This window comes from Mycetomoellerius zeteki, unplaced genomic scaffold (assembly GCF_001594055.1).
Source record: "Mycetomoellerius zeteki isolate Tzet28-1 unplaced genomic scaffold, Tzet1.0 scaffold467, whole genome shotgun sequence".
Taxonomy (NCBI): Eukaryota; Metazoa; Arthropoda; class Insecta; order Hymenoptera; family Formicidae; genus Mycetomoellerius; species Mycetomoellerius zeteki.
Genome location: NW_017257465.1, coordinates 41,790 through 68,233, shown reverse-complemented (window position 1 = coordinate 68,233; position 26,444 = coordinate 41,790). Strand labels below are relative to the sequence as shown.

At 33.9% G+C, this 26,444-nt stretch overlaps 2 protein-coding genes across 2 annotated transcripts; both read right to left on the bottom strand.

The window, feature by feature from the left end:
- Positions 1-1,332: 1,332 nt before the first annotated feature.
- On the bottom strand, positions 1,333-11,104 carry LOC108727021 (uncharacterized). The gene is made up of 3 exons (XM_018454909.1): positions 11,088-11,104; positions 5,288-6,066; positions 1,333-1,416 (listed from the first exon to the last, which is right to left on the bottom strand). Exons 2-3 carry the CDS (start codon positions 5,852-5,854, stop codon positions 1,333-1,335), a joined length of 651 nt encoding a protein of 216 aa, XP_018310411.1. The 5' UTR covers positions 5,855-6,066; positions 11,088-11,104.
- A 4,483-nt stretch (positions 11,105-15,587) lies between these two features.
- On the bottom strand, positions 15,588-26,081 carry snRNP-U1-70K (small ribonucleoprotein particle U1 subunit 70K). Its single transcript, XM_018454935.1, is given in 9 exon segments — positions 15,588-15,954; positions 16,044-16,381; positions 20,075-20,318; positions 23,739-23,765; positions 23,768-23,812; positions 24,151-24,232; positions 24,320-24,382; positions 24,493-24,675; positions 25,812-26,081. Coding segments are annotated over 9 exon segments (1,290 nt in total). The 5' UTR covers positions 25,956-26,081; the 3' UTR covers positions 15,588-15,790.
- Positions 26,082-26,444: the final 363 nt, after the last annotated feature.

The following is a 26,444-nucleotide window of genomic DNA, read 5'->3' as shown; positions in this document are numbered from 1 at the left end:
AATATGATTATCCCTGGCCTATATCGATTCTATTTTGTGGTAGATCCATAGAATAGTAGGTAATAATAGTATTGGAAATCTTTTCCTCTATGTACTGTTCTTAAATTTGCAGTCTTCAGTAAAGATTCATATTAAATTCTTATTAAATAAATTATTAACAAAAATTGATTTATTTAAATTGAGCGATTCGCTCTTGGAGCAATACAATTAATATTTAATAATATTTTAAAGCCTCTCTATTGTGTAATTTATTTGTATTCCATTAATATTATTATTGTCGATCGTAAAATAAACGAACATTAAATCGAGACAAACCTTGCAGCGATGAGTTTGAAACAGTTTGTAGAAAAATACAATAACAATTCACCAATGAAGTTAAGGATGATGTGGACAGGCACATAGATTTTCACCAAGATCTAATGAGAGACAAATGTAGAACAAGAGATGCGCGTTTCGATTCAATTTCGTCAGTGTAGGTAGGTAAATGTGATTTTCTAGCTTCTCTCAATTTCCGGCCGCGAAATGGGACAAATTCATCGGTTGTCGGACATTTTAAGCGAATCTGTTGTTGGCATCTATCGTGCTGACTTATGATGTAGTAAATGATAGCATAATCTAACAGTCTTTCTTCTTTGTCTTTGCATAGTTCTTTTAGTAATGCTAAAATATTTCCATTAACATAATATTGTCTTAATATTACGAAATATTATGTTAACGAAAACATATAGTTATAAATATATATATGAGTTAAAAAAAGTGAGAGATATTACAAAACGCTTTCGCGATATTTCATATGGCATGATGCGACGATCAAGTCGCTTTTTGCGCGAAAAGAAAAGAGCGCACATTCTCCTCTTGTGGTCTCGTTTGCCATGCTTTCTTTACGATATCAATCCGCCCGCGCATCACGCTTCAATCGTCAAAGAAAACGGAGTTTTTACATTGTATTCTCATTCCACCAACTATCGCTAAATAATAATTAAAATAAAATTAAGTTCTTAGTTCGCGAGCATTCAAGTTAAGTTACTTTAAGAAAAAAATTTTTAGCAAAGTTATTTTTTTGATATTTAGAATGTATCTACATAATGTGTTTCGAATTAGTATATAAACCACCGATTTTTGTATTCTATTTCTGATAAATAATATTTTTCGAAATTACTGTTTTTATTACTCAATGTAAAACGAAACTGATAAGCATATTTATATTACTATATAACAAAAAATAGACGATATTCTTCGACAGCAAATGAAAATGTGTGCCAATATCCCGAAATTTATCATGTAGTTCGCTTTTGCTGAGCTGTTTAAAACCGTGTGTGATCCCAAGAATCCCTAGGCATAAGGGCATTCCTCAACGTCTTTCCGCCATCGCTGAAATTCCTTGGCGAGATAAAACTGCTTATAGAAATCGCCCATCTGTCCGAAGAACATAACATTCGTCAACATCGAAAACAACTTTTAAAGAAATGATCCTCGTTTCACTACCACTCAACCGGAAATTAAATAACGATAAACGATAAACGCGTTGTCATATCCTTTAGTGTCCTTTACTATACAAACTGCATTTGAGTGAAAATAAATTTAACAGCGAATTCAATTGGACGCACTCAGTGCGCACTAGTGCATATTAAAACTGTCGTACACAAATTGCCGTAAAGATTTAATATAAATATATAGAAACGGGTTAAACAATTAAATCCTTAATACATTTTATTGTACTGTTAAATAAAATATGTATTTTATAATTCAAAATATATTGCACTTCACTTTTGCACTTAGATTAAATCAGTATAACGGCTTTAATATTCGTTAGTGCGCACTAGTGTACATCCACACAACTGAATTTACTGTAAGATACTATAAATACAGAAAAACTATTTTTAAATTGCTGATATAACAGAAAAAGGGGATCTGATAAAAAATTAAGTAACAAAAGTAAAATCAAATTTTTTCATACAAACATAATTTTTGAGAAAAATAATTCAAAAAGGATGAAAAATTTACAACATAATTTTAAGGTTGGATAATGTTTGAAAGCAATATTCTATCAGAAAAATGATATATTTTACACATATTTCTCATATTAATTTATTTAATAATTTAAATTATTTTATTAAATAGCATGTTATGTTTTTAATTAAATATTAATAACCTCTAACGAGATGAATTGAAGGAATTGACGGAATAAAGGCACAATTCTACTTAGGCCCTTTTTCCGGAGATCAGCGCAAATAAACAAGGAATTGATGTTGCCTACATTAGTTAAATATGAAGGTGTTTCGATTGTCCTGTGGTGGTGAAAACGTGAAAATGGATATAATCTATGGAAAAAGAGCATAAATTATTTAAAATTATTAATGAGATTTTTACCAGAGAACGAAAATGGTACGACAATAATGTGTTTTCATTATAACATATTTATGTTAAAAAATCTTACGAAAATTCATGATGATTAAGCATTATTTCAATTTATTTTGTACAAGTAAAAGTAAAATGTATTTCGTATTCATTTTGTATTTCTTCTAGAAGAACGTGAAAATAAAAAACATTTCTGCAGTTCATAATCTTTTCTTTCTGTCGATTCTTACAATATTATGATCAATATTCGGAAAAGGGGACTAATTGTAAGTGCATTTTTTAAATTGTAAATAACTTTTTAAATATTGATTATAATAAAGAAATATTATAACATATAACTTCTCAAAGACATTATATAAATATACATCTAATATTATTCTCATTTGTGGTATAATAAAAAAGTAACAAGTTATTTTAATTTTTATCAAAATCAAGAGTTTGTAATTAGGTCTTTATTCCGCCCTCAATTTGATAACAAATGTACAAAATTATTTTAATTTTAAATGTAAGTATAAAAATATATTACTGATTTTTTTACTTACACAATCATTTCTCTCGATAACAAAATGGGAAAATTTCATTCTATGTTCTCGATTTATTTTTTCGTTTTACTTCTTTTTGTTATAGCCTCAATTAAAAAATACTTTATACACGTAGTTATACATATAAATGTTTTAAAAAACGCGACTTCAAGATGTTCTTAAATAATGAGCTATATATATAATTACGTCTATCTCATCCATATATTCGGAATTTGTGTGATTTTAAGAGGAAAATTTGGCCAGCGCATTTTGACTAATATATAAATCTATTTAATGAGGACAACAACGAATGGAAGACCAGAGAAACTTACAAATCGTGAAAATAGACGATAGTATACTAACACAATATGTTAATAGTTACTTTGAATAGCAGACAAAGTCTGGGAAACAATAACGGAAGAACAATGGAAGTAATGGAGAAGCGAAATAGAAACTATTTTTCTTATTAATCTGTTTGTTTCGCCCTGTTTCGATGTTATCATGCACTGGCGATATTTTTATAAAATATATAGAAATTAACATATAAAACATATAGAAATTAATTTGTAGTTTTCTAGCAATAATTATGAAATAAAAAATAGGAATTAAAAGGCCTATAACGGTCAAAACTGGATCTTTAATGCTTAAATAATTCAATGTGAATTATATATTAATTATGAAATAATCTATACATCTAAAATTTAAAATCTAAAATAATAATAATGCGATCTACAAGTTGAAAAATTCAAGGAAGATACAAAACAAAAGATTAAATTGAAAAAATCCGTTGTGAAATCGAAATATAACAAAACAAAAATAGACTCATGTCATATAACACATCACGAACAAATATCTATTCGACAATTGATTTATTAAATTAAAAATCACTCTTTTCGCAAGTCTCGAATACTGGCGAAAAATTTATAAAACGATTAAGTATCTCGATCGAGAATGGAAATGAGTGGAAATGAGTGAAAATGAATGGAAATGAGTGGAAATGAGTGAACCTATAATTTGATCTTTGCACTCTTTTCTACTTTCTCAATGATATGCCGTATCTACTTTTGTCGACCCTTCAATGAGTAAATCAAACTTATCGAGTTTCAATCATTCTACACTCGCTTCGTCATTTCGACGAATTATGACCGACAACTTTCGACGGGACGAATCTCAGTAAACATTTTTAATTTCAGCTTGATGCAAAGCTCAATAACATTTCATCGATATTTAATTTAAACTATATATAGGGTAACTCCGGCAAATACGCCGTGCTGGGATTTACGCCGCACAAGTCAGAAAAAATAGAAGGAATGGGGGTAATTTTCCCGCAATTACTTTGTTACATGCCTTTATGTTATATTAGTATTGTGTTATGATTTCAGTTTCTTACTGTTAATATTAATGAAATTATTATAAGTTGAATCGATTTGTTACTGTAATAATCTTTATTTAGTTTGCTGTCTTGTATATCCCACCTGTTTTGGATATACAAGACAGCAAACTAAATAAAGAATACGAAAACGAAGCACTTGTATTTTGCTACAAAACATGCTTTACTTATTCCTCTACACGTATGTATCACGAAATAACCACTAGGTCTTTTACACGCCCTATAGTAATCATTTTATGTAAATTATAATTTATGATGGCGCTATTTACATGTATTACAGTGACAAATCGATTCAACTCATAATAATTATATACGGCATTTTTAGCGGATGGGATTTATGCCCAAAGCATACAAAGTGCGCAGATTGAATTCAGTGCACTAAATGCAATGAATATATTACATGAAATATGTACCTCATGTCATAATACTTGTAATATATGTAGGAAGATTGTAATTATTATTTATTACTTCGTATACATATTTATCATTCTTATTCCTTAATAAAACTTTATAAACGTATTTTATAAGTTATTGTGTCATTTTGTCTTATTTATAAGCATTATTTGTAAATTTTTCATGAGCCGTACATATCTCCCTTTCCCCCTATGAGTAGCCAGATATCCCACCCCTATAGGATATACGACAAAAATGCAAGGGTTTCAAAAAGTTCATTTCTTAATATGAAAAATAAATATTATATTTCGGATTTCTAATATTTTTTTCATAGTAATAAACAGTACAAAGTTTTTACTGATATAGTTCGTTTACTTTAAACATAGTAAATAATACTTAATAAATTAAGTTTCTGATAGGTGCGGCGTGTATACCGGAGTTATCTTACACATGTACAGAAAGAAAGAAAAAGAATTGTATATACATATATATAAAATTTTCTTATATATATATAAATATATGTATATACACATATATAATAACAATTTATACTGAACAATTATATTTTAAATAATAAAATAAAATCTGTATTTATGAAGAGATTTTTAAGATTGAATACACTCACTGATTGAGCGTCCGATCGTTGCTGCCGGTGGTCGCTGAACCCTGCACTCCAGAAGCGGCAGCGGCGGCGGTGGACCCCGAGTCGTGATGTCTCCGTTCTTTGTGGACGATGCCCATTAACTTCATCCACGGGTTGTTGGCCGCATGGGTGCCCATGCCGCCGCTCTGCCACATTGCGCTCGCCAGCCTCGCTCCTTACACAGGAGCCCGGATCGGGCTCCGACTTGTACTTGAATCTGGCCGCGAACGGCCGTCCACTAGGACTATCGTCCTCCTTCTCCGTTTCGTCCTGTCCCGTCGGATCAATCTTTTCCGACGGGAGTTTCTCGTTCTTCGCGCCTTGTACGTACCGCGCGATGAGCTTGGGACGTACCTGGCCCTTTTCAGAGCTCGTTTCAAGGACACAAATTCCGTGTCTCTTCGAGTCTTTCTGGGCCACAGAGGTGACCTTTATGTCCTTGCGGGGGCCCACACGGCGCACCTGCAGCTGCACTGGCCCTGGGTAGGTGCGAGGTGCCCTGTGCGGCCCCGTAGGCTCCCTAGCCCGGCCCCCGAGCACCTCCACCATCTAATCCTTCGTTTTCGTCACAAGGCTTTGCCGGCCCCGCACTCCCTGCCTGAACACCACCACCGTCCCGTTTGTGCACTTGCACTCGCTTTCCCCCGCTTCTGACGTTTGATCTCACAGCGACGTTCAAAACGTCACTGTCGTTTTCGTCACTTCTTGATGAGCTATTCTTCGATGTTTTCTCTTCCTTCTGACAAATGTTAAATCACTGGCTGAACAAAGGAGGTTGGCGAATTTAGTAATAGCAATGGTCAAGATCCGTTTAACTTTGCGAAGAAAGAGGTTTCTTTTCATGGGATTGGTTCTCTTTAAGTATTGATCGATTGGATTTCGATCAATCATATGCTACAGAGTAATGCGTCACATAGCCATCATAATAGAATGTACAATAAATTTGTTCCAATAATTTTACGTTAAATTTTATTTATTTTTAGAATTTTAAACAATTACTTTTATCATGACCTATAAATTTTTGTTACTAAAAATCATTGTATTGCTTATGTCGAGTTAATGTTATTGAAAATCAGTGTACTGCTTATATCTACGACATATTTTTTAATGACTGTTTATAACAGCTCTAAAAATTAAATATATTTACAATATTAAAACTTACATTTACAATATTTTCTCTTCCTGATACTAAATTTTTTTTTAAATAAAGCTCTAACCCCGAGCTACTCCCGAACGTCTTATTTTTAGCTGTTCACTTTTAAAGATTAAATGAAAGCATCGTGAAAATAACAATCCAATCTCGAAAAGAATCTCAACTATTTAAAATGAAAGAAAAAATTAATTTTTTCTTTTTTTACAAAAGAAAATTCTTTCTATCCTATTTTAATACAAAAGAGGATTATAAGAGAACCCTTATAAGATTACCTTTTAAAGCTTCATAATTACATATAGCTGTTAAAACATATTCTGCCATATACAGCGTTTATAATGGAACAATCTAATTAATAGATAAACATTTTCAGTTCTTTAATTTAAAATAATTTCTTTCTTTTTCAATAATTAATTCGACTATCTAACAAATAAATATTAGGCATGACATTTCGAAACTATAAAATTACAATTTTTAGTTTAACTTAAAAATATAATTTTTAATGAGAAAAATTCGTGTTGCATAAAGATATACAATATTTGTAGATAGGTTTTTTTTCAAAACAGTTCGATTTAACGTACTTGACAGCCACTTGTTAAAAGACAATAGAAAGTGCGAAAAATAAATGTTTATTCAACGACACGGGATATTTAGTTTCTATTGCAACACGCTATTAATAAAAGTGCTATCGCGGAATAACGAGGCTAAGCCGGAAAAAACGGTTGCAACGGAGGGAAAAATGGAATTACTTTCACCCTCTCAAGAAACGTCACGCGCCAGCCGTCTGATGTAAAGAAGATTCATGAGACAATTACTCTGTTTGTAATCTTAATTAAATTAGTTAAGATACAAGTGAAATATTCTTCATAAAGAATATCTGATGCTGATTATGATGCGTGTATTATATAGTCAGCATTGGATAGATTAATTCAGTACGAGTGGAGAAAAAACCAATTTGGGAAAGAATTTGATACATTCATTTCTGAGCAAAAGAAAGCGCAATTAATAATGATAAAAATTTTTTAAGTGAAAGATTTCCAAATACAAAAGATAAAAAAAGTGAAAATTTATATAGCTAATCACAACTGCTGACAGTTCAAATACACACACGACTTTTAATGAACATGATAGTAACATATTTTTCATAGACTCTAAGCAGTTAAAGAGGCGTGCTTCAAAGGCTCGAACGCTTCAAAGAGGCAGAAAGATGAAAAAAAATGTCCACAGCGCTTGCATGTTGGCTGGCGCGCGCGTGCCAGATGCATAAGAACCGCAAACAGTCCATTATTGATCCTCTTAAAAATATCTGGAAATTGATGTGATAATGGCCGAGGCTTCGTTAGAGATAAGTCGCTCTGCTAAACGTCTTTTGTTACTAGAGACATATTTTTCGCCAGCTCGCCAACCGACGACGCGGTTGTGGCAAACTTTCAAGTTTGCGATGGTAAGACTCTATACAAAGAAAAAACGAAGCTAACCACATGTACTGTACATACACACACACACACACACAAAGGAAAATATAGGAGAATTCTAGCGTAAGGAGTACGATAAATTGACCATTGACATATAATGCGGAAGTAATGTGTTTGATGATTTAAAGGGTAGAAGTTTATCGCGACCTTGCTTGTGTTGAAAAGATTCTCAAATAAATAAAACCAACTAAAGTAAATTTCTAAAATGTGATTAATACTTTGAATTCACAATCAATCTTGGTCAATTATTATTTCATTTTAATTATGTTTACAAATTTTATAATGCAATTGTAATAATTTCATCAATGAGAAAGTGCTAATTCACAAAGTTAATATTACCTAAGATTTTTTTATATCTTAGAAATTTCAAATATTTTTCATTAAAAAACGCATTAATATTTGGTAAAATCATATTGATGTTATCGTCAAGCGAGGATATCTTAACAATATGTGTTACTGTAAAAATAACATAGCACAAAAATTGAAATATTTAACAATAGAACCAATCCCAAAAAATCAGGATAAATCCGATACGATCCGCATTTCACCAACGTCTTGCGCAAATTCCAGGATACTGCTGCGACTCGGTCGCCCTTCTCTCCCTTTACCGCCCCCTTTCTCACCTCACCGCCGGATCAATGCACCCCTGCAGGTGCAGTCGACGACGGCGATACTCGAAAGAATATCGTACACTGCACTTTCGTCCGTTTTCCACCGTTTTCAGAACGTGATTGAAGGGCCTAAAGGCCTGTCGTCCTTACGACACAAGCAGCCGAAGGATTCGTTTTTTCCTCAACCGGCGTGATAATGCCCGGTACCAGATCGCATTTCGCTACACATAACCGCAAAATCACATCACACGATAAATTAGCCACAAATTGCGCTTTCCTTTTGAAGAAACACCATTTTCACTCTGCAATCCACTCCCGAATCATTTCCAATTACCCATCCCAAATTCGCAATCCCGCATTCTTTCATTTACTGGCCAAGAGCCAGCACGAGACCGGCATGTACGCAGAACTTGTGAGAGAGAAATATAATATTAATTTTGAAAAGGAGTGGTCTTGATTGGTCAATAAATTGACACAGCGTTAATAATGACTTTTACGGACTAATTATGGTTTTTATTGCAATTACTGATAACTTATTGAAATGATTAATTATCAACTTTGTCTCGCTTCGAACATCATTCAAACAATTAATCATTCAAACAATTAATCACTAATAGTTATTATTGATTTGTAGGTCTGAGAAAGATTCATATTAATACAGAATTCATATAATACCATGTGACCAATTATTTATAAATTTAGAAATCATTCTATTAAAATTCATTCTATTAAATATTATCCTATTAAATTCTACACTTAAGAATTTAAATAAGAAATCTTTTGAGTATTTTAATTCTCACATTTTTTCTCAGATATTGCCTCTTGGATTCCTAATGACATGATTTTCAAAATTTTTTCTCAAACATTTGAAATCTAATTGTAAAATTTTGTATTTCTAATGTATTTTCCCATGATTTTTAATCTTTGCAAATTTATAAGTTCATAAATGCTCGTTCTCTTTGCTAAACGCACTAACTCATAGTCACACATTCGTATAAATTTGAAATAAAATATAAACTGTACGCAAATCAACCTAACAAACTGTTGACACCACTTACCGCGATAATTCATATAATCGATAATTACTTGAGCTAATATTTGATAAGCGTTCCGATCGAAAAAATCCCACGTTTCTTCTTTCCGCGTAATCACCTGCCTGATCTAACTGGTTGAATGCTTCTCGCAAGGAAATGCGAGAATCTACGCGCGTACACCTCGCCACCTCGGTCGAACACGAGCGTCGAACCTGGATGTACCCATCGCCGACACCACGGCACGGGAGCAGCCAATGGGATCGCGCGATCTCAGCCGCATTGGCGGTGCGTGAGAGAGCTCGCGGACAAGGGAAACACACGCGGCATCCCTCCGCATCGAACCTATGTTATCCTATGAGGTTTGGCAAACGAATTTGACCTATTGTGATCAATCGATCTCCTTGTCGTTTTTCGAATGAAATTAGATGGATTAAAATATATTAGACGAAACTTATATAATTACTCGATCAAATTTTACGAGAAATTCATAATGTCAACAGTAATAATTTAATCTGATTAAAATAAATCCGTTCAAAAATATTAACTCATTTATAGAATAATTAATAAATTTAATAAACCTAATAATTTAATCAAAACTAAAATTTTAATAAACCTAATCGGATAAATTATAAACGTTTTCAAATATCATAAATATTCGAGTAATATTATTCTATCAAAATAATAGAACATAGATATTTGTATTAAAATTAAAACATAACACCATAAAATTGAATGTCAAAAGGAATAGATTAGTTAATTTAACAATAAAACTAAGAAAATATACAATTTTCATGCATAGAAAAATTTGTAAAGTTCAATATAATTGAATAATTAAAATTAGATAGAGCGTTAACGTTGGAAATCATCAGAATCAATCACGCGTATGAGCAGCCGCAATCGGAGTCCTCGTGAACTTTCGACCTCAAAGACACTACACTATTCTGGCAGATTTTCAATTCCTTTTATCAAGAAGCTCTTCAAAAACATTGGCATTGAATATCTCTACAAGAATTTCAAATCATTCATTTTTCGCACATTTGATCGTTATACAGAATCTCTGAAAAAAATTTTTTATATTTTTCATTTAGCCTCGCGTGATTTATAGTGATATCCTCATAGATTCAAAAGAAGTATTTAACTTATTATTCTGTACGTTATTGTGTACATAATATTGTATATGTATATGCAATGTAATAATGATAACAATTATATATCTCGCGATCTCTCTCTAGAAATTAAATATTTCATATAATTAATTCATTTTATAGTCGCATAAAATCGTTTCCGAGAATGTGACATGATAAAATATATATATCTCTTTAATATATATATCTTTTACTAAAATAATATATATCTTTAAAAAATGCAACTTAATTAAATTAAAACTTTTGCACTTGTCGACGTTCACATAGAGATTTAAAAAAATAACCTGAAAAATCACACACTTATGACTTTCAATCCGTAAATTAATCGGATATCTTGGCACAACAAAAAAGAATCATTTATGATCACCGGTGATTTCAAACGATGACCGGCTCGATGCTCGATCAGAGCGTTAAAGTCTTCCGGCCGGTTTTGCAGCATCCAGCGCGTGCTACCCACGGGAGGGGAGGAGAGTATCCGCACTCCCGCGAGACAACTCTATCATCGCGGAAGAGCACAAAAAAAGCATGTTGTCAACCCCATGACTATCGCACGATCTAACCACAATATTTCTATACCGAACTACTTCAGAAGGGCTGCCTACCGAAAATCGTACGTGCATGCCGTACGATTTTGGCGCGCTTTTACCGCAAACAGCTGCAAAAGTGCGTGAAATTTCGCGACGAACCGATAAGGGGTGCTGAAGGAAGAGAGTTCGGGCGGATAGGAGACAGGGAGATGGTGGCAGGGAATAGCGTGGCGTGTAAATTATGGTTCGTGGGAAAAGGCACCCCGACTCTTGAGAGAAACGGTCGGCCACGAGACTCCCGCGCGGAGCCCAACGTTTCGCCTCACTGCCGGGCTCACTGCAGGCTCTGACGCACCAGAGCAGAGCCTGCCACCTCCTGTGCGCGCCGCCGCCACCCCCCGGTCGAGAGCACGCCATCCCCCAGCTTCATCGCTTACCACTCGCCATCCCTTTCCAACGAACCTCCCTTTCTCAACTCCCCTCAAAGCAACACTGCCCGCGCCGCCAACCGCGCTGGTCGTCGTACACCTCCGTTATATGCCCTCGTGACCCTGCCATTCTTCGCCACGCTGAAAATTGAAAAGAGGTATACCAATAAATAAGTGCAAAATTGTAGCCACTCGTATGTAAAATATAAAGAATTCCGAAAGTATAAATAGCTCGAGTGAAAATTTCAGAAAATTAGTTATCATTTGCCTTTTGAATCAAATTTCGCCAAATATGATTCTACAATGATAATTTTGTTACATCTACTGAAAAACCATATTCGGATTTTTTTCTTTTGTTTTTTCTTCCCTTCTCTTTCCTGATTCCTCTCGTTATAAATTCATACGATATAATAATAGGCCTGTTCTTTTTGGCTGAACTTTTGCACTAGTTCATCTTTCTTCCTTTTCTCTCCAGGAGGAAAGAAGAGGAAGAAAGATGAACTGGTGCAAAAGTTCAATCAAAAAGAACAGGCCTAATATAGATGAAGACAATAAGTTGTTGGCTAATACTTTACACAATCACCTGTCATCTAATTCGACACTGAATCATATTTATAATAATCGCATTTCTGCTAAGAAAAACTTAGCTAAAAAAACTAATCTTGAAATTAGAAATAATTTAATGAATTCTGACAGTCACATTTGATAACGTTACATTCGTAATCACAATTCAAGAAAAAAATCAGATAATTTTTGTCTTAAAACATAAAATTTCACAAGTCGAAAAAGCAATTCAATAATCGAGTCTTGAAAAAAAAAAAATTTTATATAGAAATTATTAACAATTTGCAAATTAATTATAAATAATTATAGTTATTAATTATAATATAACAAATCCCCGACGACGTACATGTTCGATATATAATTAAAAAAATATACATACGTATATATAAGAAATCAAAATGATGTAGCGCCACGAGAAATCCAGCGCGAAAGTCATGACTTTGCTGACCTGACCGATGAATGACATTAAATCAGGAATAAATCGTTTTCGAAATTCTATCCAAGTTTGCTTTCATGAATTTTCAATGAATAATACTGTTCATTCAATCCATTAAAACTAATGTACGTTTGCCTAGTGATCATGATAAACGCGTAATTATATTTGTTAATCTAATATAATTATTGAATTATAATTATTGAATTATAATCACGGAAACATAAATTGTACATTTCACTTTGATTTATATCCGAGACAAAATAATAATATAAATAAATTCATTTATTTTACATATTTTCAACGCTCTCATGTATTATATGACACATCTTAGAAGATTTCCTGGCATAATGCACGTTAGATAAAGGACTTATAAATATCCCGCATGCTTAATATCGATTTTTATTTTACTTTGCACATTATAAATTTCAAGATAATAGAAACTACGAAAGTGTCGACTTTATAAACATACATAATATATTCACTATCTATCAACTATTCTACTACTTCTTACCATTCATTCGTCCATTCGACTAACTCTATCAGCGCGATGCTTATATCAACTTACACGTTGCTCCGTAGGTATCGCTTCCGCCACCAGAATACTAAACATCAACCCAGTTCGCTTCGAAATAGAGATCCCGAATCTCTAGGGATCATCATTGAGACTATATCGAAACATTTTATCTACTTATTTACTCTCTAAAACATTCCATCAATATATTCGATAGAAGATATTCGATAAAAAAATGGAGTATCATAAAAATATCAATAATATTTATAGAACAAGTATTTTTCCTGCAAATACTTCTTACACATTTTTAATATCGGATTCAATTATCAAATTGATTTCTTACTTATGAGATGTAAATTTTTTTTATATTATATATTTTATTATTATTTAATCCTATATTCTATATTCTATATTCTATATTATTTACTCTTAAATTTCCTATTGCAAATTTTCCTCGTAGATATAAAAATTAAAGGAAGTAAATTCACTCTGTAAAAAAGATTTATTAAACTAAAAAAAAATCCACACGGTGGCAATCTTGCACTGAGAGAAAAGTATATCGGTATTTGTGACTATAATTACATGATAAAATAATTATGGTTAGGAGCATCATTTTTATAGTTATTATTGCTATAATGTTAGTAACAATAACCTTATATGTATAGTTACAACATTTTATAGTAAAATTTACTATATGCAAATATGATTTATGTGTAAGATAACCATACAATTAGTAGAATAAATACATATTATGGTCGTTATGATCATAATTCAATGTTCAGGTTACTATAATTCATATAATCAAAACAATTATAAATTTATGGTTGTCCTAAAAAATGATTATAAATTATAGTTAAATTATGGTTATTTCAACCATTTTTTTTCTCTCAGTGTGTGTCGAGAATAATCAAAAAGATTACTAAAATACATTACAGGATCGATAAGAGTACAATTTACTGTTACTGATTTTTTAAAATGACAAACGCGATAGATAAAGATGTAATTTCGGAGTACATTGAAAAATAATGAGATTGCAATTTCCGGAAGGCAATTGCTAATGTAAGCACACACATATCGAACAATAATTAACAGAAATATAGCAAGACGATAAAAAATTCGCAACGAATATTAGTTCAAGGAATAATATCATTTGTGTCAATTAATGATGACGCTCCCCCTCCTCTCCTCTCCACCCGTCGCTTAATATTGTAGTCTCTTAAATTTAGCATATTGATATTGTGTGTGAATGCTATATCGGAAATTAATAAACTTAAAAATATTCAAAGTATTAAAAATAAGCGAGTTGAACAAATTATCTCATTTCGCGCGAAACAAAAGTTTTTAATGTATATTTCTAATTTCAAAAAATATTATTAGATTATTAAATAATTAATACATGATAGCAATGTAACTAATATAATATCTTATTAGAAATCATACTTGAGAAAAAATAGGTAAGAAATATTTTTATTCTTCACTGCATATTTTTTTTATTTGTTAAGTCGATCGCACTTTTATTTCGCTTGTGAAATCGTTTGACACTTGCGTGGCTTTCTGGTATATCAAGCGATCAAGCTCATACAAATCGATTACTAGAATTGCAGAGCAATCTGGGTATAAAATCAAAATTGCGTTTTATTTCGCGAACTGACATTATCCTTTGCTGTATATTATACCTGAAAGTCAAACTTTTAAGTTAAAAATTAAAAATTAATATATTAATATACTCGGATAGTTTCTGATGTTTAGAACAAGAAACAGCATGTGTAACAATTTAATTTTATATTTTATTTTTACTCGACGTATTAATACATACATGTAGCAGTCAAAGTTAAAGTGTGTTTTACGTTGGTGCGATTACACATGTAAATGGCCGATACTTAAATTAAATTATTTTTTGAACAATGTAATATTTAGTCAGTTATGAGTACATACTTTTTATGAGGTTTCATATAATCTGCTACAATACATTAGTTGCTCTTTAATTAATTAAAGTATGCTGAAGATTTTTTTGTTGTAAATATACTCTCATCAATGATAGGAAGAAAAAAGGGAGAAAAAAGGCAGAGTGTATTTCAAATTAACATAAATGGTTGCATATGTATAATTTTCGTGATTTCCTCATAATAGTTTAATTAATGCCAATCACCTTTAGAGACGATAAAGCGATATTTGTACATAATTTTCATTCGTTTCTATATTGCCGTTTTTATATTGTATAATATATATATATATATACAGCAATATTATTCAACATTTTCAACGGCTTCTTATATCAAAATTTAATTTACTAGATAATGTAAATTCGTATTTTTTCTCTTTTTAATTTTCATTGTAATATATAAATTATTTCTTTTTTATTTACTATTATATATTTTGAAAGTTTTGCAGAAATTAGATATTTTACAGAATTTGTGTAATCCTTTTATGATATTTATAATAATTTTGTCCGAATACTTCATAGTTGAAGAGCGTTCAACTTGATTCGCTCTTAAAAAGGCTAATTCGCCAGTATTATGTTAACAATAAAGATAATGCAACGATAAAATAAAGCGGTGGCTTATTGTGAAAAAGGGATACGATAGAAACATGTACTGTTCGAGATCAATAATCTTGTACGGAATCGTAATTATTATATGCTGGTGGATCGGAACGACTCTCCGGAATCCGGTATTTCTCTTCCACTTCCTGATCATTATCATCTTCGTACTTGACTGCGGTGAAATATGAGCCCGACGTCGTAAATGTAGTGCTATAGTCTGGATAATCTAGAAGAATTTAACATTCGGATATTCATTCTTTTTAAAATATATCGATATTTTTAAAAACATGAAATTTATCTCTTTTTCAAATTTACCATCCAACGGTTCTTCCTTAATACGGATTTCTTTCGTATCCTCGTCCTGACGATCACCGCGATCCTTTCTGTCCCTACGATCACGATCCCTATCCCGCTTGTCTCGTTTACGATCCCTATCGCGATCGCGATCGTTGCTTCGCGACCGCCGCCTTTTGCGATCCCGATCGCGATCACGATCACGATCTCTTCTGTCACGTGGACGGTCGATTTCTTCAATATCGGGATCCGGCAGTCGGTCGCGACTTCGTCTGCGTCTGCGTTCGCGTGATCTACTCCTAGTCCTTCGCTTACGATCGCGTGATCTGCGACGTTCTCTATCTAAACGGTCACGATCTCTGAAATAATAAAACAACAATTTATATACATATTGTTAGGGAAAGGACCTTGTGTCCTTTTTGCGTTAAGTGGAACGCAATTTTCTCTTTGCCTGAGATCTGTGTCTCTTGCCTTGTGACTTGTTAGAGATCTGTGTCTCCTGCCTTGTGAATTGCCAGAGATCTGTCTCTTGCCCTGTGGCCGCGCCCAATGTGGTTTTGGCAGCGCGAAACGAAATGCGGTTTATGTAATAATATACTTTAATGTTTCTTACAACATATTTTACAATGACTCGCGTTGTACAAAAAATGGCACTGCTTCACACGGAAGATGGCGAGCGACTACGACTACTGGCCTTACGTCCGCGTGCATCCCTTCTTCTAATTGGGTCTTAGCAGTACCACTGAAGCGCTATAGAGAAATCGGTTATCCGATGCGCGTGGTAATTAATCGACTGAATTTTATACTTATGGTAACAGGCGTAAAGCTCGAACATACCGCCACCCTTGAAAGGATCGCCTTTCAAAAAAGATAAGTGATTGCAATTGACAAAAAAATAACATCATGTTCAAGAATTATCAAAACAATTAAACGCAAAAAGTATATAAATGTATTATATAAAGTGTATAAATGAGTATAGTTAATGTGAATATTATAGAATTAAAACTTAAATGTCATAACCAGACCTTAGTTTTCAATTGGAAGTGGACAGAGACGGGTAATAGGCCGTTTGTAACTACCATTAGCGGTACGCACCGTGGCAACGCGAGCTATGGCATCCTTGCTTGGATGTAATTTTTGAATTCTTCCCAAAGGCCATGATAACGGAGAGATGTTGTCTTCTTTGATAATAACCATTTGACCGATATGTATTGATAGCTCGTTTACCTGCCACTTGTTACGTTCCTGGCATTGCTGAAGATATTCATGTGTCCACCGCCTTCAAAAGTGTTGACGCAATTGTTACATATATATTGCCATTGTGAAAGACGGTTTACGGGTATCTTATCCAGGGATGGCTCGGGATAAGACGTGAGGGATGTATCCACCAAAAAGTGTCCTGGAGTTAGTGAAATGAAATCGTTGGGGTCTGCGGAAATAGGTGTGAATGGACGGGAGTTTAATATTGTTTCAATCTGGATGAATAATGTTTCCAACTCCTCATATTTCAGGTTGGCATTCCCTGTTATGCGAGTTAAGTGTCGCTTGGTTGCCTTCACGGCTGCTTCCCATAGACCTCCATGGTGTGGGGAACGAGGCGGTATAAAGTGCCAGTGAACTCCTAGGGTTGCGATCTGATTCTGGATTTGAGTTAGCTCATTACAAAATAAGTCTCTTAATTCGCTTAATTCGCGTTCGGTGCCTACGAAATTTAGTCCGTTGTCAGAAAAAATGTCTGAAGGGCAACCTCTTCTCGCTACGAAACGCTTGAAGATATTTAGAAATGTTTCTGACGACAAGTTCGATGCCAACTCAATATGGACTGCCTTGGTGGCTAAACAAACAAAAATTGCAATGTAGCATTTCACTAGCTTAGTGGTTCTTCTAGCACCTTCCTTGTAGTAGAGAGAGCCGGCATAGTCCACTCGACATTGATCAAATACTCTTAGGGAGGTTTTAACCCGCGGCTCCGGTAAATTTCCCATAATGGCGGAAGCAAGTTTTGGCGAACTTTTAAAACAGACGATGCATTTTTTGAGAATTTGTCGAATGATGTTATGTGCTGAGATGAGCCAGTAGCGCTCACGCACCGCGACCAAAGTAGCTTGCGGTCTGGCATGAAAGTGTTTCTTATGCTCATGCATTACAATTAGGCAGGAAAATGGATGATTCCCAGATGGAACAGCATGGGATGCTTAGATGCATAAGGCAATATAAGGATGAATATAATAAGGAGGATTCCTTCAAACAATCCCCCACGCGTAAGATGCCGGAATCGTCAAGGAATGGGTTCAATTTCAAGATAGGACTGTTTGTGGGAAAGGCTTTGTGATTGCTGAGTGACTTTATTTCCTTCGAAAAGTGCTTCGATTGTATTGCCTTGATGAGACGATAAATTGCTTGTTGTTGCTCGTTGAAAGATATCGGTTGCATAATGTTACTCCGCGAGGATGATGTCTTTGTCGGATGAACTTTTTGCACCTTTGACCTTTTCTATAAAACGCATCATGTACGCAAAGACACGAATGAGTTTGGTAAAGTTTGAATAGCGATAAAATATGTCAGGTTTTTGTGTACTAGTTGCTACCGCGGCGATAGCCTTAGATTTTCGTTCAGGGATATTGATTATATTAGTAGGAAGAGCTCTTTGAAGCCAGCTTTCTTTGTCACATCCCAGCCAGGAAGGCCCAGACCATCAGATATTTAATTGAGCTAGAGATAGTTCCGGCATGATACTCCGGGACAATAGGCAGGATTGTCCTCACTGCGTATGTGATTCCACTGATGAATTGATGTTAATTCCTGTATCTCACTGATGCGATGTGCTATAAAGGTTGACCATGATCTACTGCACGTTTGCAACCATGATAGTACAATTGTAGAATCCGTCCATAGATAAATGGAGAATATTTGACACGTAAGACATTTCGATATCTTACTGATGAGCTGAGCTAGTAGCAATGCACCACATAACTCGAGGCGCGGAAGTGGCAAACTCTTCAATGGTACCACTCTAGATTTGGAGCAGAGTAGGCGTGTGCAATAGACATCATTGACTGAAGTGGAGCGTAAATAGATGCAAGCTTCGTATGCAATTTCGCTAGTGTCCGAGAACCCATGTAGTTCTAGACAGGTATGTTGCTCTGTAGCTGTGACAAGGCGAGGAATGCGTATGCTATTTAGTTCCTATAACTCCGTTTCAAAACGCTTCTATTTTGTATCAAATTCCAAAGGAATCGATTCATCCCAATCGAGCTTGAATCGCCAGAGATCCTGCATGATAATCTTAGCGAGTAATGTAACCGGACCCAAAAGTCCCAGTGGGTCAAAAATGAGAGAGATACGTGATAACATACTTCGCTTTGTAGGCGCCTCAAGAGGATGCAGATGATTGATGGATGAATATTTGAATACGTCGACTCGACAATTCCATGCAATGTCTAGTGTTCTTTTCTTGTCAGAAGATAGGATAAATTCTTTTTGCTCGATGGAGGAGTACTGATCCTGGAGGCTGGGAGCATTGGATGACCATTTCCTAAGCTTGAATTTTCCCTCTTGCAGCAATTTCCTTCTTAATGGATAAAGCTTCTTCTACTGAATCAGCCCCAGTGACGAGATCATCTACATAGAAATCTTGACGCTCTTGGATAGCGATCTGCATTGTCCTCCGCTAATTTTCTTAGGGTTCTGACTGCCAAGAATGATGCTGATGAAGTGCCATAGGTAACAGTGCTTAATTCAAATGTCTTGATGGGCTCATCTTGGGACTCTCGCCAGAAAATACGTTGCAATGATGTTTGAGTTGAATCGACCAGAACTTGCCAATACATTTTTGTTATGTCGGCAGTAAGAGCAATTTTGAACGTTCGGAATCTGATCAAAATGGAAAAAAGATCCTCTTGCAGTGTAGATCCCACCATTAATGAGTCGTTTAGAGATGCGCGTGGTAATTGATCGACTGAGTTTTATACTTATGGTAACAGGAGTAAAGCGCGAATACATATAATTTCTTTTACATCTTATTACTCGTTACTTCATTTCTTACTACTCACCTGTCTCTATCCAGGCCACGTCCTGAGGTTTCTCTCTCACGTTCCAAGCGATATCGCTCCCGCTCTCTTTCATTATCTTCCCGTCCTGAATGTTTGATGTTGACGTCAGGACCACCTCTACGAGTACCACCTAAGCCGCCGCCGAGTCTTCGAGGCAGCCAACCCTTCACCGTTCTCGCTCGCTCAACGTCGACTAATACTCTGCGGCCGTCTATTTTCTTACCATCCGCATGCTTATATGCAGCTAAAATGTACCGATTAGAAATTACTGTTCGCTAATAAATTCATGCGCCTAAATGATTGTCTACGAAGTCTACATCTCAACGAAAGGGCGAACTCCAAGAAACCTAACAGGATGATTCCTGAGACTGTGAATCCTGGAATCGGCCAATATCGAGATCCTAAATTGATCCTAAATTGTCGGGGTATTAGAATCGGGCGTTACTGGATTCGAGAATCGTTTCTTAATAAACAAAGATTCCACGATTCTCACAATATCTCCAAGCCACTGATCCTCGAATTCAAGTCTTCGAATATATATATATTCCAAGACTCAGAGTTTCGAAGAGACAGCTTCTAAAATTCTGTGGTATTGAACCATAGATAATGTGGTCCAATAATTTTCAGATCTACGGAACTTAAAAAAAAAAGCAAAAGATTAACTGATATTGAATCTCAACTAAAGAAAATAGATTTTCGGATTTGTGAACTACCTGGACTTATAAAATTTCTAATCTATATTCATGATTTCGAGAATTTGTGAGTTTAAAGACTGTAAACATAGATTTATCAATCTTAGGATTAAATGTTTCTAAATACATGATACTTTAATCTGCAAATTAAATATATTATTAGATCTAAAGGACCATCGGTTCCGTAGACCCTTTCTCGAAAAAGAAATATTTTAAATTCAACTAGGAAATCGTAAGAAGAAGAAAGGAAGAGGATCGACTAAATTTGCCTATAATGTTGCATGATAAAGTAGAATGCGAACTATACTCGTTTCAAAGAACGATAAACCTTGAAAGAAATTCATAAATCTCAAGTTAGTGATGACATTATACTGTCTCAGATATCTCGAGAAGAAGTACTTGCTAAAGTACTGAGGAAACATCTCCATCTGAATCGCTGATGCTAATTATACAGCAGGATCAATCAGACTTTGAATCATTGTTGAATATTGTAAACGATGTTGGGATAACGAGGTAATAATACAAGCTGCAGCCAATCGCGCGCACATTCGCTTGTTGGCGTGTGTCGTTTTACCAAGTAAAATGAAAGTTAATAAAATATTTAATAAGTATCTGACATTAGTTTAAAATAGTGTAACGTACTTCTGCAAATTAGAATATAAAAGAAAAATTGTTTCCATATGATATGAAATTTACGAAACAATTTCTTTGAAAGAAAAAAGTTGAAAAACGCTTCGCTGGCAATCGAAATTAATTGCTTTCTTATAAATTTGAGAATTAGACTTTTGAGTAAAAAACAGTACAAATTTTATCACCACAATTATACGTTTGCATCAAGTAATGTTTTTAAACTTTCCTTTTTTTTATAAGAAATATTAATAATTTCTTAAAATAATTTCCTCCAAAGGTCCTAAAATACATAACAATCTTAAAATCCAGTTTAATGTCCTAAATTGCATTTTACGATGTAAAACGAGGATGCGTCACAAGCCGTAGCTGCAACTGACAACGATCGGAAGCAAAAGATGCTTCAGAAAGCAGCTTAAAACTACTTGTTTATGATCCAAAAAAGTATAGCAAATACAAAAAATACCTACCGCGGCTACTTACGTACGGAAGTTAACACAAAGCTTAGAGGTACGGTCTAATCATGAAATGAACTCGTAAGAGACTCGCGAGGAGATTACTCATTGCGAAGATGCCCAGTCTTCATACGTTCATTCGTTTGTTCGTTCAATCTCCGAAGAAGTTTACATTGCATTTACCTGGTGCGCTTTTATTTCGTTCTACTTACGATCAAACCGTGCGCATTTTATATGTACTTATGATATGTTATAATGATCTAGCAATAGGTTATATGTATTTAGCGTAATGTTAAAGGCACATTTGCCTATTCGCTCCGCTAATTCGATATCTCCCTAACTCGAGAAAGAGAGAGAGAGAGAGAGAGAGAAAGAGAGAAAGAAAGAGAGAGAGAGAGAAAGAGGGAGAGAGGAAATGTCGTTTATCGATCGTTATTTCTCGCGCGTCGCATATTGCACGATCGTAGATCCGAAGATCCAACTTTGTAAATCAAAGCCTACGATATTCTACATTTCTCGGATATCTTAAAATCCAAAAATTTTAGAATCAACGAAGGCCAGATATCCATTTCGATGATTCAGAAAATTAGGATCCAACGATTCTACAATCCGCAAGTGTTGCGTATGCATTGTCCGAAATTATGTTTTCGCAACAAGTGATATTGTAAAATAAGAAACTAATACCGAATAAGAGAAATTAGTATTCTATATCGAAATTGATATGTTCAAGGACTTGTTTTATATTTGAAATCGCTTTTTTTCAGCAAATATTAAGACAAAAATTGGACATCCTTGAACTATAATATTCAAACAAATAGTCTTGTCGCATATTTTATATTTTGCTCTCCATCTCTGACTTTCATGCAAATTTTGTGTTTACATCTACCAATGGATTATTTTCACGCATTCAAATGGTAAATATTATGTATATATATTTTACTGTTATCGATTATAGCGCGGTTTTTCAGGAATTAATTTAATCCCTATATTTCGTATGATGGAATTTTCAAATTAAAAACTAATACTTTAAAACGTCTACTGCATACGAAAACTAATAAATAAATAAAATCCAAAAATGTGCATCTTACTCTAAAATTGTTAGAAAAAGCGCGTAGACTAATTACACGTTTTATGTAAATTCATTTATATAACAATACATACCGTCGGATATAAATTCATCCTATTTTATAGGATATTAGCATCATAATACTAAAAGAACTAATGCCATTCTACGACATGAAGGTAGAAATAAACGTCTCTTTACATATAACATCTTAATTTTTCTACCTTCAAGCCACAGAATTACAGTGATTGCATCAATTATAAAATATCCTGCTATTCGTGTCTACGAAACCAGAAATATTTGTACAAAACATTCTGATCTACATGTTCATTGCACTCATTTATATAAATGATAATGTGTCCCTGAACCTTTATCCTAAAGGCCCACCAATCAATTTCAATGTAGAATGCTAACTTTCACGCGATTCTTGGATCCATAGATATTAATGACCGTAAATTTTACGAGCTGTAATGTTCTACGAGCCGCTTACACAATATCATGAATCCTAGATCCATGAATCCATGAACAGTTTTAATGGGACATGTTTTCAGAGAAAAAAAATGTCGCCCAAATGTATATATATGTATATATATATGTATATTATATACACACACACACACACACACACACACACTCGCGCGCGCGTCAAAATTTCGGGTCGAAAAATCCCGTAAAGAACCTTGAGGGTGTCATCTCGGACACCCAATAATCTGTTATAATCCGATTGAAACCGCGTGTTACTCGACAAAATCAGACACGATAAATAGGATAAGCAAGTAGACGCTAACAAACGTTGTTGTATGTTGGATCTTACCACACATACAAACCTATCTTATCAGGCAGGTTCAGGGATTTTGCATGGAATAGTGAATGGCACTAGTTGCCGGCAGCGGCCACCACGCTGTACCAAGAACAAGATAAAAACTGCATTAATCAAAGATAGCCAATAAACGTTCACGTCGTTTATTTTTGTTTGTTCGTTTCGCTTTTACCATATTTATGCATTTACAGAACGGTATTCCTGCATAGGTGTGCGTATGGCGGGGACCCCCCTTCCCAAACGGTACAGTCTAGTTTAAGTACCAATGAAAATGAGTAGCCTAACTATAGCCCTGCCCCCATAATATCTAGCTGGAAGTGACACTAAATAAGATGAAATTCCAGTCTATATGGGGCTCATTGAGCTTCGCGATAAGATTAATATTTCTTTTTTTACCTTTCTAAGTCGTTGCTACTTACAGTGCATATCTCTTTCATGCTCATACTCAATGAAAGCATATCCTCTAGGCTTGCCATTAATTGTATTATGTGTTACCACAATCTGCAAAAAGTGAAATTTGATAATGAATTAATTTTGTTTTTATTAAACTTTAGTAAAAAAAAAACCATTCATCCTTAGAAAGTTTACCTTTTTTACTGGTCCATATACTTCAAATTCTCTTCTCAGTTTAGATTCTGAGGTGTCATAATTCTGTAAAAGAAAGAAATAGTGTAAGAAGTAAGAAGAAATAAATATACACAAAAATGTATTCTACTATCTATAGTTTCGTTATTATATTTGCTCAGTATTATAATACATACAATTCGAGCTACAAAGAGAGTCTTGAAAGGATCTGCCGTAACATTGGAAATGCCAGCTGGATCCCATACTGCTATTTCTTGTTCGAGTTTATATGCAACTTGTTCTGCACGTTCTCTTCGTCTACGCTCCAATCGTTCTTCTCGAGTCTCTACACGCACAGGTGGTGGAGTATCCTTAGGATCCTATAAAAAGATATTTATATTTTTTATCATCAAAAATATTAATAAAGCAAAAGGAATAAAACTCATCTTAATGATGATTATACGATTGTATATAATTATATATGATTGTAAGAATAAACTCCAAATTTGTAATTTAAGATAAAAAAAGATGCATAAATAGAAAAATGGAAATTGTCTCATCGTATATAGAAATGATATGGACAATGTACTGGAAATCCTATTTTATTTTAAATAGTCAACTTCCTCCGAAATTATTAATGATGCAAAAAAAGTCTTAGATAAAAATGAAACCGAGATGTATTTTGCTCACTTTTTTTTCAGTATAGTCACCAAGAAGATATGAAAGTCACCTTCACTTTTTAAAGGAAAATTATATAATTTTTTCACATAATGATTTTTCTAATTATTCTGCATATAAAAGTAAGGTTATTGAAAAATCAATAATTTACGAGATATTTTATACTTCAATCTGTCAAATTTTGGTATAAAGTATAAAATATTTCATAAATTATTTCAATTTTTTGATATTTCTATTTTAATATTTTTATACGCAGAACAATTAAAGAAATCATATTACGTGAAAAGAAAGTTAAATAATTTTATTTAAAAAATTGGTGGTGAATTTCGTATCTTTTTGGCATCTCCACTGAAAAAAAATAATGTGAGCAAAACATGGAAACGTCTCCATCTCACTCTTTCATCTAAAACATTTTTTTTATCGTCAATAATTTCAGAGAAAATCGTCTGCTTAAAATAAAACAGGATATTCTGTATATTGCCCACATCAATTTCTACATACGATAAGATAGTTCCATTTATTAACTTACTATATTGGAATTGTCAATTTGAACTCATATATTTAGAGAGTTTCAGTAAAAGAGCATTATGTGAATGGAAAGCAATTTATATGTAATATGAAGAAACACTTTGCATGTATAAACATGATACAAATAGATGCAAAAGGAGGAATATCGTAATGCGATCGACAAAATATTTTTAAAAGTATAAATATATATATATATGTAAAAATGTAAAGTGTATTCTGGAAATCATTTTAAACCGCAAAGCAAGGATTAAAATAAATAAATAATGAAATAAGATGTTCTTGAAAGAAATACATAATGTACATTTATTACCTCGAAATACTTGAGAAAGATCCCGACGCCGGCGTAACCACCGTTTTTCTTCTCATGCGGAAGTTTGCTAGCAGGTGGCAAATACGGAATCGGTTCGCGCGGCGAAAACAATGCCAACAAATTTGGCGGTAAGAACTGCGTCATTCTGGCGAAATATCGCGAACTATTGTACCACAATTATATCAATTTATTCACTAAATAAGTAATAAGTAAAACAAACAGGAGATCGATGGCATCCTCTCGCACTCAACAAAATGGCTGGTTGGTCACCAGCAGTCACTCCGGAGTCGGCTGGACCGTTGCTAGCACCACAAAGCATGTATTACACTAAAGTCTCTAGAAGTAATGGCAGTAGAGTCCTTATGAGAGAAGCGACATCGGCGTCGCGATTTCTGATTGGTGATACCCCCACTTAATTAAAGCAGTCATATTAAGCTGGTTCTACATTAGTCGCATCGCAGCGTCGCAAGCATTGGCTGCGTTCAGCAGAGAAAGCAGCTTTGCAACTGTTGTAAAATTCTTTAATATGATTGGTTTATACATTTAGATCTGTAAGGAACCAAAAGCAAGAACCAATCGTATTGAAGAATTTTACAACAGTTGCAAAGCTGCTTTCTCTGCTGAACGCAGCCA